Source organism: Bos indicus x Bos taurus, chromosome 16 (assembly GCF_003369695.1).
Source record: "Bos indicus x Bos taurus breed Angus x Brahman F1 hybrid chromosome 16, Bos_hybrid_MaternalHap_v2.0, whole genome shotgun sequence".
NCBI lineage: Eukaryota > Metazoa > Chordata > Mammalia > Artiodactyla > Bovidae > Bos > Bos indicus x Bos taurus.
Window position 1 is genome coordinate 61,481,002 of NC_040091.1, and position 17,842 is coordinate 61,498,843.

At 47.1% G+C, this 17,842-nt stretch overlaps 1 protein-coding gene across 1 annotated transcript; it reads left to right on the forward strand.

Moving 5' to 3' along the window:
- Positions 1–6,132: 6,132 nt before the first annotated feature.
- On the forward strand, positions 6,133–8,331 carry IER5 (immediate early response 5). Its single transcript, XM_027565499.1, has one exon. The coding sequence runs from the start codon at positions 6,385–6,387 to the stop codon at positions 7,357–7,359; it is 975 nt and encodes a 324-aa protein (XP_027421300.1). The 5' UTR covers positions 6,133–6,384; the 3' UTR covers positions 7,360–8,331.
- Positions 8,332–17,842: the final 9,511 nt, after the last annotated feature.

The following is a 17,842-nucleotide window of genomic DNA, read 5'->3' on the forward strand; positions in this document are numbered from 1 at the left end:
TGCTTATAGTATGCTTTTGCAGAGTTTTCCTCCTAAAGAACGGGGATGTCACACAAATGATTACTCATTTACATAAAGCAACTTCAAATTCCAAATTTCAAACATTGAAAGGTAGGTACAGTGCAGATAATTTGTATTTCACTTGCCCACTTCTTAACCATGGTTACTTATCACAGAGCTATTGTATGCATGGGGCTTCCCTGGTGGCTCAGTGCTAAAGAATTCACCTGCCAATGCAGGAGAAATGAGTTCTATCCCTTGGTTAGGAAGATCCCCTGGAAAAGGAAATGGCAACCCACTCCAGTATTCCTGCCTGGGAAATCCCATAGACACAGGGGCCTGCAGGGTACAGTCTGTGGGATTGCAAGAGAGTCAGACATGTCGTAGCTACTACATAACAACATTGTATCCATGATCCCTAGCGGGTTTGCATTGTTCTTATATTGACTAGACCCCATTTAAGGCAATATTAGCTCTGTCATCATCTGATAATAATGCCTAGTCATGCAAACCAGAAATAAAGTCAGTAGAAGTAGGCAGACAGGCCTTGTGTTAAAACGAATCCTCAGATCAGAGCTTAGACAGTACTTGAGTGGGGATAGCTGTGACTACACTCAGTGTACTAAGTTGCTTGTGCCCAATGGATAAATGGGGTGGAAGGGCAAGACAGACTTCATGGACATCCTCTGGCCACTTCTAAAGCAGTTGCTTGCTCTGTCCTTCTGATACCCCCAGTCTCATCATGCTACCAATTACTCTTTTTAACTGAGAAAATCCTGAAGATGACAGCAAATTCTAACTGCTTTCTAAAGCTTAGAAGAATACATTCTATACTTTCCCACTTTTTTGGCAGGTGAAGATGAAGCTTGCTGATCCTGAGAGCTAAGGTCCTCTGGATATGAGTTCTCAAGGTTCTGTTTTACTGTCTCAAGATTGAGGAACTCCTGACAATAACAGTGATCATGCTCAATTTGAAGTCAGTAGACATTTATTGCGGAGAAGCTAATGGCACCCCACTCCAGTACTCTTGCCTGGAAAATCCCATGGATGGAGGAGCCTGGTAGGCTGCAGTCCATGGGGTCGCTAAGAGTAGGATACGACTGAGCGACTTCACTTTCACTTTTCACTTTGATGCATTGGAGAAGGAAATGGCAACCCACTCCAGTGTTCTTGCCTGGAGAATCCCAGGGATGGGGGAGCCTGGTGGGCTGCCGTCTGTGGGGTCGCACAGAGTCGGACATGACTGCAGCAACTTAGCAGCAGCAGCAGCAGACATTTATTGAGCACCTACTAGTTGGTATAATAAAAAAAGCATTCAAAATTCAACAAGTGCTAACAGTATACCTACTATGTGCTTAGTACTGAGCTAGGCACTAGTATAATAATAACAATTATGAGAAATAAATACTTGTGTGGTACTCAGAACTGTATTAAACACTGTAGGTATGCTTATAATTCCCATTGTATACAATAGGTGGCTGAGGCACAGAAAGATGAAATAACTTGCCCATTACAAACCATGATTTACTTATTTCACCTAGATGTGAAATAACTTTCCTAAAGGCAACAGCAAGAAGTGAAACAAGGGTAATCTAGCCCCTGAGCCCCAAACTCACCAGCCTTTAGAATTAAACAGATTCAGAGCTGAAGTGCACTCTCTTCCATCTACAGCTGTATGACTTCTGGAAAATCACTTAACTTTTTAGCGTCTTAGTTTCCTCACCTGTAAATGGAGATAAAGACATCTACTTTCAGAACTTTGTAAGGATGATGTATAATGCCTCTACAGTGGCGAGCTCAGGGCCTGGCCAACAATATCATTATTCAGTTCAGTTCAGTCATTCAGTCGTGTCCGACTCTTTGCGACCCCATGAACCGCAGCACACCAGGTCTCCCTGTCCATCACCAGCTCCTGGAGTTCACCCAAACCCATGTCCATTGAGTCGGTGATGCCATCCAACCATCTCATCCTCTGTCGTCCCCTTCTCCTCCTGCCCTCAATCTTTCCAAGCATCAGAGTCTTTTCAAATGAGTCAGCTCTTTGCATCAGGTGGCCAAAGTATTGGAGTTTCAACTTCAGCATCAGTCCTTCCAATGCATATTCAGGACTGATTTCCTTTAGGATGGACTGGTTGGGTCTCCTTGGAGTCCAAGGGACTCTCAAGAGTCTTCTCCAACACCACAGTTCAAAAGCATCAAGTCTTCGGTGCTCAGCTTTCTTTATAGTCCAGCTCTCACATCCATACATGACCACAGGAAAAACCATAGCCTTGACCTTTGTTGACAAAGGAATGTCTCTGCTTTTCAATATGCTGTCTAGGTTGGTCATAACTTTCCTTCCAAGGAGTAAGCATCTTTTCATTTCATGGCTGCAATCACCATCTGCAGTGATTTTGGAGCCCAGAAAAATAAAGTCAGCCACTGTTTCCACTGTTTCCCCATCTATTTCCCATGAAGTGATGAGACCGGATGCCATGATCTTCGTTTTCTGAATGTTGAGCTTTAAGCCAACTTTTTCACTCTCCTCTTTCACCTTCATCAAGAGGCTTTTTAGTTCCTCTTCACTTTCTGCCATAAGGGTGGTGTCATCTGCATATCTGAGGTTATTGATATTTCTCCCGGCAATCTTGATTCCAGCTTGTGCTTCCTCCAGCCCAGCGTTTCTCATGATGTACTCTGCATATAAGTTAAATAAGCAGGGTGACAATAAACAGCCTTGACGGACTCCTTTTCCTATTTGGAACCAGTCTTGTTGTTCCATGTCCAGTTCTAACTGTTGCTTCCTGACCTGCATATAGGTTTCTCAAGAGGCAGGTCAGGTGGTCTGGTATTCCCATCTCTTTCAGAATTTTCCACAGTTTATTGTGATCCACACAGTCAAAGGCTTTGGCATAGTCCATAAAGCAGAAATAGATGTTTTTCTGGAACTCTCTTGCTTTTTCCATGATCCAGCGGATGTTGGCAATTTGATCTCTGGTTCCTCTGCCTTTTCTAAAACCAGCTTGAACATCAGGAAGTTCACGGTTCACATATTGCTGAAGCATGGCTTGGAGAATTTTGAGCATTACTTTACTAGCGTGTGAGATGAGTGCAATTGTGCAGTAGTTTGAGCATTCTTTGGCATTGCCTTTCTTTGGGATTGGAATGAAAACTGACCTTTTCCAGTCCTGTGGCCACTGCTGAGTTTTCCAAATATGCTGGCATATTGAGTGCAGCACTTTCACAGCATCATTTTTCAGGATTTGAAAGAGCTCAACTGGAATTCATCACCTCCACTACCTTTGTTTGTAGTGGAATTCATTAATCCAAGTGTGTATGCACTTGGTGGGCTTCCCTGGTAGCTCAGTTGGTAAAGAAACTGCCTGCAGTGCAGGAGACCTGGGTTCAATCCCTGGGTCAGGAAGATCCCCTGGAGAAGGAAATGGCAACCCACTCCAGTATTCTTGCCTGGAGAACCCCATGGACAGAGCAGCCTGGTGGGCTACATACAGTCCATGGGGTCTCAAGAGCCAGACACGACTTAGTGATTAAAGCACCATGCACTTGGTATGGCCACCTCAGATGTCATAACCTTGAAATGCTGCCATACCAGTTGGCAGAAACTCTTGAGTGCCCCTCTTTCAGGACACACAGCCCCTCCTGCAGGTGCCTGCCCCAAACCCCTGCACTGGAAGGGCCTCCAGGACCAGATGGTCAGTGTCTGTGTCCTACAGTTGTAAAATATTTTCAGTATCTCCTGGTTACAAACATGAGATGGGCTCCTGCCTATGATCAGAGGGCAGTTGGGGAGCAGCCCTAGGCATGATGGGAAGAAGTACCAGGGACAGTGATGAAGCTGTATGGAGGATGGGGGGACTCCCCGCTCAGGTGGGTCAGGAAGGCTTGGTGTGTCAGGGACCAGTGTGGGTCGGGGAGAGCATCCAGATCATCACTAAAGTTCCTTTTGTCTCTTGCCTTTTTCATTCTTACTACCTCCACCTGGTTCAACCTTTACTACTCTTTGCCTAAAGTCCCCCTAGATCTTCATAATTAAGTGGTCCCCTTTATAATTGAGTGGCAATTAAGGGTGCTGACCGTTCTAGAATCCGTTCTGTGGTTCCCTTAGTAAACAGTCTTTGTTAGATTCCTCATCTTCTCATAGGTATCCACAACCCTCTATCATGTAACCCCAGCCTCTATTTCCAGTCTTTCCACTTACTATAGGTGCCTGGGACCCCTGCCAAATGAAGTGTTCCTGACAATGGACTCAGTGGCCCCTGCTGCTTGGAACTTGTGGACCCTACCTCTGGGATTTTCAACACCCTCCTCAAATACAAATTCTTTGTTCCATCTAGGATCCTTCCTTTCCTTGTCTTTTTCCACCCCAGGTCATGTAAGGTGTGATGCTCTAAACTTCCATTGCTAGCATGTGATACCTTGTTTTCTCTTCACAACAGCTCTAGGAGGTAGGCACTATTACTATGATCTCTATTTTAAGACAAAAAAGACAAAGGCACAGAGAAGTGAATTAATTTTCCAAAGGTCACACAGCAGGCAAAAAGTAGAGCTGGGATTGCAACTCAGGAAGCTTATCTTCAGAGCCTGTGTTCTTAGTGTTTTATAGTGATGACTAGCTCTCAAAGAAAGAGAAAATAGAAGAAAAAAATTGCTCATTATTACATGAAACACACGGCTTGCTTTTGCAATTCTTTGTGTTGTCCTTTTATCTCCTTCTTTAGGTGAGCTGAAAATTTCTAGAGAAGAGGAACTCTGGGTCTTATGGACTAGTGTCTGTAATCATCATTAAGTTGTGAGGATAGATAATTACTGAGCTATCACATCCTGATTATGAATTAGCTTAATCAAACCTGCCTTTCACTAGTACTTTTCCCAACTAAATACATTACTTGGCCAAATCCTGATGCAAGATCAGGCTAGCGTTCCACATGGACTTCAGGAAAACTGTGCTTAGTTTGGTGACTCAGATTGTGGATGAGAGTTGTCATTCATGGGAAGATACTGCATAATAGAGCAGATGCGTATGTGATTTCTCCTTTTTAGACTTGGAGAAATTGAAGCATCCTGAGGTTATTTACCCAGCATCAGGCAGGTCTGTGGTGGAGCTTAGCTGGGACTAACTCAAATTTACTCTCAGGAACCCAGTCTAGGACCCTGGACAACCCTCTGGTGTAAGGATCAGTAAATAGACTAAGCCATCGACTGACCAGAAAATTCTGGAACACTCTTCCCCTAAATTTTTTCCTTGACACAAAATAAAATTATGACATCATGATGGGAATACAGGACTTCTCTATTTGTACTTTTATAACATGTTAGATTTTTTTCCCCCAAGGGTGGATTGGTCAGTCCTAGTGTTGAAGAAAAATCGTTGTCAAGAACGTGAACCACCGTTCACTGTAACTGATGTTACAACTGTATTGGTTCTAGAAACTAGAGAACAAAGTGATAAATACTAGCTTAAATAGAAAACCAAAAACTTTGTAGGTAGACACAAAACCTTCCTGAGTAGACAAAAACTTTGGAACTTTTAGAACCCCCGTTTTCTTTCTTCGGTGTTAAAATTGACAGGTACTAGAGTGTATGTGACTTTAGGAGGCAAGGGACTTATCCAAGATTAATATCTGCTAAATATCTTGTAGCAAAAGTATGTTATCTAGGCGAATCCTGTGCCGCGTTTTGCCTTCGTCTCCATTTCTGTTAGGTTGCGCGGAGCTTACAGGTGTATGTCGCCTTGGAAACGGAGGTGCGGGGTGGGAATGGGAGGAGAGCTGATCCAGGAAGGATCGAGGCTTTATTGCCGAACAAAGTCCACCACGATACTCGGATGAAAGTTCGAATGGTTTAGTTCGCTCTGGTTCCGGGAAGCAGCGCACAGGCCAGCACCTTTAAGGCCAAACAACACCGTGGCTGTCCCGCTCTCCGCATCACCGTCGCTCGCAGCACTGTCTGGGGTAACCGCCTGCAGGCGGTCGCGCGCGTCTCCCCCTTTAAGAACCTTCTCCGCGGGACTAACGTTCGAATAGCCCTGGCGCCCCTCCTCGGTCTCTGATTGGCCGCTCGAGGCGCACGAGGGCGCGCCGATGGCCCCGGAACGGTTGGCGGCCTCTCGCGATTGGCTGTCGAGAGGCCTTTATAAGGGGCCGGGCGGCCAGCTTGCCTTCAGTTAGCGACCGGACGGGAAACTGGCTGTGTTACTGTAGTGGGGAGGGCGTGGAGGCTAGTGAGCGCGTCGTCAGAGCCTTTTCTCTTCAAGAGTCTTCACAGACCGAGGGTCCACCCCCCGTGGCGGACTTGTTGGTACTTCTTGTTCCCGTCTCAGCTTCGGAACGTGGGCCGGGGCTCACCCCCTCACCTCCGCGCCAGCCCTGGGAAGGAGGAGGCAGGATGGAGTTCAAACTGGAGGCTCACCGCATCGTCAGCATCTCCCTGGGCAAGATCTACAACTCGCGGGTCCAGCGCGGCGGCATCAAGCTGCACAAGAACCTCCTGGTCTCGCTGGTGCTCCGCAGCGCCCGCCAGGTCTACCTGAGCGACCCGTGCCCCGGTCTCTACCTGGCCGGTCACCCGGGGGCCCCGGCGCCGCCGCAGCAGCCCGAGGAGTCGGCGGCCGGGCCACCCGCGGGCTGGGGGGAGCCACCTCCGCCGGCCGGCCGTGCCGCCTGGCCGGAGCCCGAGCCTCAGCCGGAGCGCCCTGCCGTCCCAGAAGTGCCAAGGGCGGGTGACGCGCAGCCCGCGGCCACAGTGACGGCCGCCGGGGACACTCTTCAGGGCGGAGAGGCGGAGGCGCCGGAAGCTGCCTGGCGCCGCGTGGAGGGACCGCGAGAGACGGCGATCGGAGGAGCCGGGGGTCCCGCCGAAGTCTCGGGGGTCTTCCCCCAGGGGCCCGAGGCAGCGCGCGGCCCCTGCGGCTGCCCCCCGGGGGACGAGGACAGGCTGAGCGCGGCCCCTCGCGTGGACGGCTGCCGCGCGCCGCGCCCCGCCGCGGCTGAGCCCCCCGCGTCACCCCCTGTCTGTGCCAGAAAGCGCGGCGCGGCGGGGGTGGGCGGCGGCCCCGCGGACTGCCCGGCGCCCGGCTCGACCCCGCTCAAGAAACCCCGCCGGAACTCAGAGGAGCAGCCGGGCGGGGCGGCGGCGGCCGCGGAGGAGGAGGAGGAGATGGAGACCGGTAACGTGGCTAACCTCATTAGCATCTTCGGTTCCAGCTTCTCGGGACTCTTACGGAAAAGCCCCGGGGGCGGCCGGGAGGAAGCGGAGGGAGAGGAGAGCGGTCCGGAAGCCGCCGAGCCCGGGCAGATCTGCTGCGATAAGCCGGTGCTGAGAGACATTAACCCTTGGAGCACTGCCATCGTGGCCTTCTGAGCCCCCGCGGACCCCGTGCGGAGAGGAAGTTGAGCAGCTGGCGTCCCGACGTGAGGGCTGGGCCTCTCCCGGCGGCGAGGACGCCCCCGAGGTCGTCGGCGCCGAGCGCGAGCGGGTGCCGCCGGGCGGCACAGACTGCCCTTGGGCTTGGCGGCCGCCTGGGCCGAGCCTCTCGGGTCTCCTCTGGAGACTTCGGAGTGGGAGACTTATTGGAAGAGGACGGCGATCGTGGACTTTAGTGTCTGTGTCTGTGTATGTCAGTTTGTCTCGTTGAATTAAGGCTGTTTTGCCCCTCTGGAGAGCGTCACCCCTTCCCCGCGGTTTAGGAGATTGGGGCAGACAGGGACTTTCCTCTGCCGGCAGCGCCGAGAAGGAAGCGGCGAAAAAGGCCGGGGCCGGGGAGTTCCCCGTTCGCTCTCGGGGGAGGAAGGGACTTTACACACACCTCTTACATGAAAGCTAGAACTGCACCGAGGCCAGGAGCGGCGTTTCCTCCCAGGATTTCCTCGGACTAGAGGGATTTAGTCTGGAGTAGAGACTTGTATTATTTCTCTCCTTCCCCACCTTTCTCTGTCACTGAAGAAACGTTTATACCCTGTGATTACTCGGGGAAAGGGAGTGTTAGCGGCCCTTGTCTTCCTCACGGAGGGAAAAAAAAACTTGATGAACTTCACAGAAGAGTTCAAGCTTGGAAATAATGGAGTTTATAGAGAAAAGATTTATTTTTTAAAAGCTCTAGATCAGAACTACTACACAGTGCTTTTAAAAAGTGTTTAAGGAAACAAAGTTTACAGACAGAAGCCCTAAGTGGAAAGGTCCTATGGTTTTGTAGATAGTGACTCCAGTCTTTGTTGTATAAAGGTTGGGGGAACTGACAAGGTTTTTGTACAGTATTTTCTCCTTCGTTGTATTGACTTTTGTATAAAAATGTAACTTTACGTGTCTAACACGTATTAAATATTTTGAAGCAACTTCACTGCCTCCTTGTGTGTAAATCGCCTGTCCGGGTTGTGAGGGAAGTGGGAGGAGGGCACCTATGGTCCTCCTGGAAAATTGAAGATGTGGTTCTTAATACCGGTTGTGCAGACTGGGGACATTGTTTGCTGACTTCATTAATTATGGAGAGAGGCACATTTAAGCTTTCTCCCTCACATCAGAAGACTGCTGTTAGGTACTAATATCAGTGGTCTGCCAGTTTCTTGAAACCTGCCACTAAAACTCCCTTTTCTAAAGTCAATTTAGGCAATTTGATTTTTAGCCCAATCTGACAATGTCCAATATTAAATAGCCTAAGTGCCAACTTCTGAGGCCCTTCCCATCCACAAAAGTGTTTTTCACTAAAACTTTTAGTTTCCTGTTATTAATAAAACCTGAGGGAAACTGCTGAGACTGACATGGCCAGCTGGTCAGGTCTACACCTCTGCATTCCAGTGGATGTCAGGATGGAAATTTCAGTGCTTTAAAAATTTTTTTTTTAAATTATGTCTGTAGAAAGTAAATGCATCAGTGAAAGGAAATAGCTTGTGTCAAACTAGATAAGGTTGGAGGCCAAGGAGGGCTAGATGAATTAGCAAAGCCTGATTTGTTTGTTTTTGTCACCCAAATGGTGACATCAGTGTTTTGGCTGTGGGTCATGGTAAATAAATACTTTGACAGCCAAGTCAATGTATTGATACATTTTTGGGGGGTCTAAGGCAGAATGTTCAGTATTTGAAGGGTAGTCAGTAATCTCTCAGAAGCAAATCAGAGAATGGTGTCTTAAAATATGGTTGCTAGTACTTTAAAAGATGGAACTGGTCTAAAATAGCTTATGAATAAACTGGGTGTTTATGAGGTGGGAAAAATTGAGGAAAGGAGACAAACCTCTAAGAAGGGATTATTGCCTTTGAGCAGAAGCATAAGGGAGTGCTTTGCTCCCTAAAGTCCTGACAGTGTAAACTTCTGTCAGGCCAGTAGGCCCCATGTTTTGGTATTTTTGCAAATCTATCTGTGACTGGTTAAGTCAAAGGAATTTTCTACTTTATGCTCCATCACCATAAATAATATATTCATAAAATTAAACATTCTGTAATCAGGGTCTTGTTAACATTGACTTGTTTTGCTTTCAGAGATTAGCTACTTCAGTTACAGCCACAAGAGATCCATTGAGTGCGACTGCTTAAACTGGAGGTGTCTAGGGCCTTAATTTTGCAAACATTTCCTGTTGCTAGAAAGTAATTATTATGCTTGAACAACTCAGTGCATTTTTATATTTGAAAGAAGGGAACATTTGGTGTGTTTGAGTTGATACATTTTGCTTGAGATGAAAATCGCCATTGATCCTTATTTTCACATTAAGATGAACCATGGGACCATGAGTCTGCTTAGTTTAGAAACGGTAAATGGATATATTTGATAGGGAAATACAGCTTTGGAGAAATCAGTAAAGATGAGTTTTTATCGTAGAAGCAGTATATGTCATGGTTAGAGCTGGGCTCTGGAGCCAGACTTCCTGAGTGTGTATCTTGGCTCTGCCACTTACTAGCCGAGGGATCCTGAACAAGTTACCTCATCTCTCTGTGCCTTAATTTTTTCTCGGTTATGAAATTGAGATAATTGTGCCTACCTTGTAGGGTTGTGAAAATTAATGCCTCTAAAGTTTTTAGAAAAGCACATCATACATAGGATAAGTAAGCATACAATTGGTAGTTGTTAATGTAGAAGTGAGTTCTGTGTATAAATCAGATCTATGGTCAAAAGAATTGTGTATATTTGTAAGAAAGGAGGGGAAAGGAGAGTCTGTTTTGAAATTAATCCAATCTGTGAATTCCAGGTTCTTTTATTCTTGTTTTTCTCTGGACACTGGGCAGTCCACAAAGCTTAGAACAGTTTTGCTGTTCTGTGTGTCTCTCACCAACCCTGTGACTTTTCTGATTGTATTAAACAGCTCTATTTTCAGCGAGGAGTAAGCAAGAGTGAAAACATTCAAGGAGCAGAGATCTTGTTGACATACAAATGCTTTCTGTGGATGAGCCAGAGAGGGGAAAAAAAAAAAAAAAATAGCCCACAGAGTTATTTTTAGCCTGAATTGCTTGGGCATAGAATGTTTCTTAAGCCATGTTAATTGATAGGTCCTGGAAAAGAGCCTTCCCAATGCCAGGATGGGGTTATCAGATTCAGTGTGACCAGAAATGAAAGGTAGTTTTAGTACTGAACCACTTCTTAACCACTCAGGGAGGGAATTTTTTGATCAATTAACCTCAGATCTGGTCTGGAAACATTTTTTCCAGATATTTAAAGTGCTTTCTGACAAGGACTCCAGGAAGATCACATGAGTAGTGAATAGAGGTGGTCAGTTTCAGTAACATCTCAACTGTGACTGTTTAAACTTGTATTCCCTCTCAGAAACCAGTGATTATATTTGCGGAAAGGAACTAATGCTGGAAAGCTTGAACTGCCCCTCCAACATCACTGCGTTTGCCCTAAGGCACCTAATGTAGTGATAATAACCCTTGTATTCCTACCATTCACCACTGATTGGATCTGGGGATAAGAAGTGGAAGCGGATGGCCCATCTAACAATTTTGGTAGAATGCTTCTCAGAATAAAGATATAATAAATATTAGGAACAATTCATAACGACAAAACTCTGTTTTTATCATTGGATTAATCTGAGTCTCCAACTTGCTAGGCATAACTACTTGGCTTAGAGCCTGTGAGATGAGGTCAAGAGGGTAATACCCACTGTGACATGCAGTTTGATGGACGTTTATTTCCTTATACTTTTTTTTTTTTAAGTAGAGTTAGTTCAGTTCACTGAATAACCAAAGAACTCCTGATCTCTTGCCCTAAATATTTTATTCTTGTCCTGTTTTGTGAATTTTTTATTCTCCTAGGCTTGCTTTTATCCCAGCAAGTTCCTTGAAGAAGACAGGAATGAAAAGAAACACTGATCCAACCCTCCCGTGACTATAAAAGAAGCCATTCCGATTAGGTACAGAACTCGGGTGGGGAGTGAGGTCTGCTTCCCAGGATTCCTGGCACTCTTTCCAGTAATGAGCAGTTTGTCTCTCAGCCTTTGAACCATTGTTCACATTTAAAATTCCACCCAGCGGAAAGCCTTGGGAGGAAAAAGACAGTAGAAGCAGAGTTGATGTTAGGAATCATTGTGATCTTAACTTGTGGACCTGGGAGTTTTTCAGTAGCAATTCTGGAGGGTGCCCTAGAGAAGAGATTAAGAACAAAAAGTCTAAAAGGATAAACACATCTAGTAGAATTTCCCCTTCCTGATTCAAACACAATTTTCCCCAATGCCTGCCACCGCCCTTCTAGCCCAAGTGGGAAGGAGGGTTTTAAAAATAAGATCTCTCTCCAGCAGTTGCTCTCTCTTGGGAGAATATAGCCCAGCTGGGATATTGCTGGGTTGTGTCCTGGGGTTTATCTCAGACCTTTGGAATCCTACAAGGAGGGAGGGAGAAGCCTCCTGGGACTGGATTCCTGAAAGGGCCTCTCCCTGCCTGCTCTGCTGACCAGCAGCAGCCTCCACCTCTGGATGCTACATCCGGGTAGGTGAGAAACAGTATTGGCTGTCAGCTTTGGGTCTCTGCAGGAAGAAGGGCTGGCCCCTGTCATCACCACCAAGTCTCCCCAGCAGGTCTCTCTGGGGACTGGCATTAAGTAGGCCTGTTGATATTTTATATAATCGAGTTTTCTAGGACCCGGTCACAACAAGTCTTTGTGTGATAAACCACATTCGTAACTTACAGGATGATGGTGAGGCACAGCTTTTCTTTTTTGCCCCTTTTAGGCACCAGGGTAGCCCTAATCCCAGCCTTCTGTTTTCTCCCTGGGCTTTCAGGACTGGGCTTCTGTCAGGTACCCCAGCCCAGTCATTCCCTGAGATGCCAAGGCAAGACTCCTTTCAGTTTTTCTAGAACTCAGGGGTGTGCCAAAGCTATGTGTTCCCACCTGTTTGTTCTTCAACTCATTTGACCTCCCAAGTCTTGGGGCAGGGAGGCTGCTGGAAACTTGCTTTCTCTAAGGTCAAAGAAAACCATTCTGTTCCCTCTCAGAGAACTGAAGTTGTCTCTGAAGGCAGGATTTCCTTAGGCTACTCCCCACACTTGATGCACTTCCTGAACCCAGGACACCACCGGTTAAGAGTTTTTCTCCAAGTTGATATACAAGTGTATGACTTTTTCTAGCGTCATCCTGCCCTTTGAGCCATAGATACTTGCTTCAGTGCTGTAGCTGTTTTGCCTTTCTGTCGAAGCTGAGTCTAAGATTCCTGCCCTCCATCCTTTTCTGAGTGTGCTCACATTAATGTTTGGGGAAAGGTCTGAGAAGCAGGGAAGAGCTTTGATTGGGAATGCTACCACTAAGGAGCAGAGCTGGATTTCTTGACTTCGAGGCTTGCAGTCTCTAGAGACTACCTACCAGCGATCAAGTCACATCTGTGATTACTGGTCATCCAATCCCAGATTCCAGCATAGTAGGGGCTGGGTACGGGAGTATTTATCCTAGAAACAGGAACAGCCACTGAAAAGCAGCTTGGCTTGTGACCAGATGGGGGAAAGGAAAGGAAAAGCCTGGGAAGCCCATGGGCTACATAGCTCCCTCTTCCTTTGCCACTTTCTGAACAGGTAATGAATCCACAGGCCCCTCTAATGGAGAAGTCTCTCTTTTTTTTTTCCCTTAATTTTTTAGCCACATTGCATGCCATGTGGGGGAATCTTACTCCCCCACCAGGGATCAAACACGCGCCCCTTGCATTGGGAGCACAGTCTTAACCACTGGACTGCCAGGGAAGTCTCAAGAAATCTCTTAAGTGCTTCTTTGCTTTGTCTTCCTCTCTTAGACTTTGATCGATTAATAGAAACTTTTTACAGTGAGTTACTAGAAGTAGGGGTGGGAGTAGTCATAATTCCTGAAATCACACAACAAAAGTGATGGGCAGCAAGTGAGCTGGAGACTGTGAGGTGAGACTGTGCGGCCCAGGACAGTCATCATGGTGGGGGGAATCACCACTGAGTCAAGTTCTCCCACAGTCAAGGTCTGCTGTGGGCTGAGGGACTTCAGCACCCCACTGGCTTTCTCTTCCCTGGCTGTTCTCAAACTGTGCCACAACCTTCCATTTTTTTCAGACAATTTCCAAGTTTTATTTTTGGTTTGGAAAAGGGTGGAAGCACCTTGACATGTGCATTTATCAACACGAGCCTTCTCTCTGTGTATGACCTACTTTAGACTAGAGTTGCTTTTATGTTTATGGCCGTGGGAGAAATCCCTGAAAGCAGAGATTCCGTTTAGAAGCTGAACTTAGGGTACATGGGACGCTATGCTGAGGTCGTTGTTACTCTGTGCTTTCTGTGGTTTTCTCCCTGCATTCCACTCCCTCGGTTTTCACAATGTCTTTGAACAGGCGCTCCTAGTCTGCACTAAGGAAGGCAGCTGTAAAGATGTGGTGTGTGGGAGATTCCGGCGCGTGGGCTGGCCCAGCTGTCTGCTTCCCAACCTTTTAGTCACCTCAGCATGAGGCATCTGGCCTCAGCCTAACATGAAGTTGGCCGCTTCTTAAAGCTCCTGAGCTCCTCTGTGAGGGGAGGGCGGACAGGAATGGTCTCCTACTTGTCAGGAAAAAGGAAACAAGGTCCAGAGAGTGACCAGGTGAGAACACAAGCAGAGGCCGTGCTGGAATTCACCCCTGGACTGGGATCCCTCTGAGCCAGGGACTTGTAGGTCAGAATCTGATGAAAATGTGACTCACTACTTGGAGAGTCATTCATCTTTCTCAGTTTCTATTTATAGCTTTAAAAAAAAGTATCTACTTGCCTCACAATTGTGATTTAAAGATAAATTAGTTTGTAAAGCAAAGTCCGAAGATATAAACAACTCAGCCCTGGGTCCCATCAATTAAGTATTTACGGGAACATCGAGGAGAAACTCATCAATAGGAAATACAGAAGTGCAAACAGCAGGATCCTGGCCCTCGTGTAGGGTGGGTTACACTCCAGATGAGATGCAAAAACAACAGAGAAACTACCGCCCCTCCCCAGAAAATCTGACAATAGCTAAGTGTGATCTAGCCCCTTGCTCCTCAAAGTATGGTCTTTGACCCAGTAGCTTGGGTCATCTGGGGGCCTACCAGACATGCAGAATCTCAGGTCCCACCCCAGACCTACTGCATCTGCTTTTAACAAGATTCCTAGGTGACCTGCATGAACATTAAATACAGAGTTCTTTCCAGGGAAGAAAGGAAAAATGGGAAGGGAGTTTGGAGAAGAATGGATACATGTATCTGTATAACTGAGTCCCTTTGCTATCCACCTGTTAACTATCACAGTATTGTTAATCACCTCTACTCCAATTTTAAAAAAAGTTATTTCCAGTGATCTGGAGGGAAGGGTCGTGGCTGGGGGGGGGGGGGGGGGAGGGGCTGTCTAGCGTGAACTTCTCAACTTGAGGTCACCCAAGTCTAGTTCCCTCTAGTCATTCCTTCCTTCACACACTCCTTCCTCCACATGGGACTAGCCGCAAGCTTCTGGGCCTTTTCATATGCTGCTTCCCAGGAGGAGCAAGGCCAGGTTTAGAGATGGTCCTTAAAGCTGAGAGCAGGAAGAAACTGCAGGCAGGAGAGAAGGGACCTAGTGAAGGGGAAGCATGAAGGTAGGGCTGGAGTAGGAAGAGGGTACTGTTGGCAGGACCATGGTTGGTGGAGAGGTGGGAGTCAGGCTTGTGCTCAGAGAGATGGGCAACATAAAAGTTAAGGAAACTGGGACCACTGAACTAAACATGGTTCTTGGTGAATTTTGAGAGAGATTCAGGCAGAAGATGGGACAGAAATTTTGATTATAAAGAGAGTGGAGAGGCTGTGGAGGCTCCAGCTGTAGCTTCCTCCTCAAGAAATTTGACATAAAAGGCAAAAGAGAACCAAGATAATGGCTAGAGAGGATGCTGGGTCGATTGAAAGGGTGTGCGTGTGTCTTAAGACAGAGCCAGTGGGCACTGAAACAGCTATATTGAGATGAATGGGTTTTGAATACATAAGCTACTAAGTAAGGGTCTCTTATCAGAAGGAATAAACACTTTCTTTTCCTTCTCCTGTCAAATAAAAGGAGACTGGAGAAGCTCATAAATCACTCCAGGGACCTTGTTAATATCAGCCGCCCTGCATTCTCTTCCTCACTCTCGGCTCATGAAGACTCTTGCAGCTCCAGCCCCAGTATACCAGTTGGCAAGGTAACAAAGGGCGAGAGGATCCCGGAGGATAAAGGATCACTCCCTGAAACCCTAGCACTGCCAGCTGCTAATCGAAAGATATATATTTCTGATGTTTTGTCCTCTTTAGATATGAGGAGTTTAAAGCATCAGAATACATGCATGTGCTCTGAGGAAAGCAGGACTGGATGTTTTGTCAGCAGAAAACATACACACACACATAGTACGCTCTCATTTGGAAAGCTAGTTTTGAATGAGCATGGGTTCCTGGGTAAGAACTTTGCTTTTCCTCCCCTCCCAAGAACGTCTGACCTCATCTGTCATTCTCGGTGTTACAGAGGATTCGTCTGAGACCAAGAACAGGTTGAGACATGTCCAACAATGAGGTTCTGGATGCTGAGAAGAGGGAGGGAAGTTGAGCAGTTTTAGGTGTCTTAAAGCAACTGATGAGAGGTTTAAGGAGATGGGAGAGGAGAGAGGGGTGGACAGCTGTTGAAGGCAGGAGTGACAGATATCTGTGATGATGTCAAGAGACACAAGACGAAAACAAGAGTCAGAAAACAGGAAGAATGTGAGAAGGAGGAAAAGGTAATGAACTGAGAGCTGCAGTGTATTTGATCAAACACAGCCCTGTCCAGATGGAGAGCTGCATTATGCCCCAGCAAAGTCCTCTGGAACACAGAGAAAATGGAAAAGAATGAATAGCTCTACTGGATAGGGGTGGGGGGTTGCGTTTTCTACCAAAGCTGGAGGACTAGAGGAACCTTATTCCTGGATCTTCATCACAAGTTTTGACAGGTCAAGGTAAGACCCTAGCTTGCTAGGCTTTCCACGCTTACATCATTGAGAGACAAAATCAACGCAGAGCTCAGAATTCCTCCAGTGGGTCTGCTCTCTGTCCTCATTAGATGAAGCTATTTCTAAAAACAAACAGATCATCTCCTCTCAGGGAAGCCCTGGTGGCGGAGCGATAAAGAATCTGTCTGTAATGCCAGAGACACAAGTTCCATCCGTGGGTCAAGAAGAGCCCCTAGAGAAGGAAATGGCAACCCACTCTATTCTTGCCTGGAGAATCCCATAGACAGAGAAGCCTGGCAGGCTACAGTACATGGGGTCGCAAAGAGTCAGACACGACTTAGGGACTAAACAACAGCATCTCCTCCCGTGAGTTCCTGCGCAGCCCCTTTCCGCCACTTCCAGTGCCTTCCCGTGACTGCAGTCTGCTTCCTCTACTCTAGTTCCTTCTCCGGCACCAAGGGTACAGACCTTGACCTCGCCTTGCCTCGCCTTGCTTCACCTCGCCCTTTTGCCAACATATCCAAACATCTAGCTCAAACATCTAGCTCACGCTTCTAGCTCTTCCTCCCCATGAAGATCATTTTCCATCCCCTTTACGGTCCCCACTTCGTCATTCTTCCAGCCCTCACTACTTCATTCGTTCTCCCCTTTCCCTCAGCCTCCCTCCCCCAGCACTGAATAACTAATGGATTACTCAGTTTACCAGAGAGTTTTTGTGATATTATCAGCCTCTGAGTCAAAAGCCTCTAATGACTTCCCATACTCTCTGTGAACTCCTCTGCAGGCATGCAGCCTTTTATGTTTATTGTCTACTCTGTGCTGGGCTCTAGGTACAGACAGCAAGGAACTTGATGTTTACGGGGGAGGGGGATGAAAAACTCCCTGGAATTCAGGCTTCGGGGACACTGATGAGGGGTGCTTAACTGGAGCATCAGGGAGGGGTTCTTGGGAAGAGGAGGTTATTTCTGTACTGAGTTCCCAAAGACTGAGAGTGAAAGAAGAGGAAAGCCGGGAGGTAGGACGAGGCAGGGCTGGTTAGAGCAGTTCCATAACTCCGGTGAGAAATGACTGGACTAGCAGCTGCAGCGGCACTGCCCCGAGACACCTCTGGGACATTGTCTTGACTGTTATTTAGGTACATGTTTTTTGTTTTGTTTTGTAACTTCCTGAAATTCTTTCCTTCTCCCTTCCCCATCAGATTGTAAATTCCTTGAAGATAAGTGTGGGCCCTTAATCTTATCTGTGTAGAGGCCTTTCAGTGTTAGGATCTGAACCGATGGGGACTTCCCCAGTTGTTCAGAGGAGGGGAAAAATCTGCCTTCAATGCATTAGACACAGGAAATGCAGGTTCAGTCCCTCGATCGGGAAGATCCCCTGAAGGAGGGCATGGCAACTCACTCCAGTATTCTCGCCTGGAGAATCCCATGGACAGAAGCGCCTCATGGGATACAGTCCATGGGGTCTCAAAGGCTCCAATGTGACTGAGCATGCA

Excerpts from the sequence above, each read along its gene's own strand:
- IER5 (XM_027565499.1), top strand. The coding sequence starts at position 6,385 with ATGGAGTTCAAACTGGAGGCTCACCGCATCGTCAGCATCTCCCTGGGC.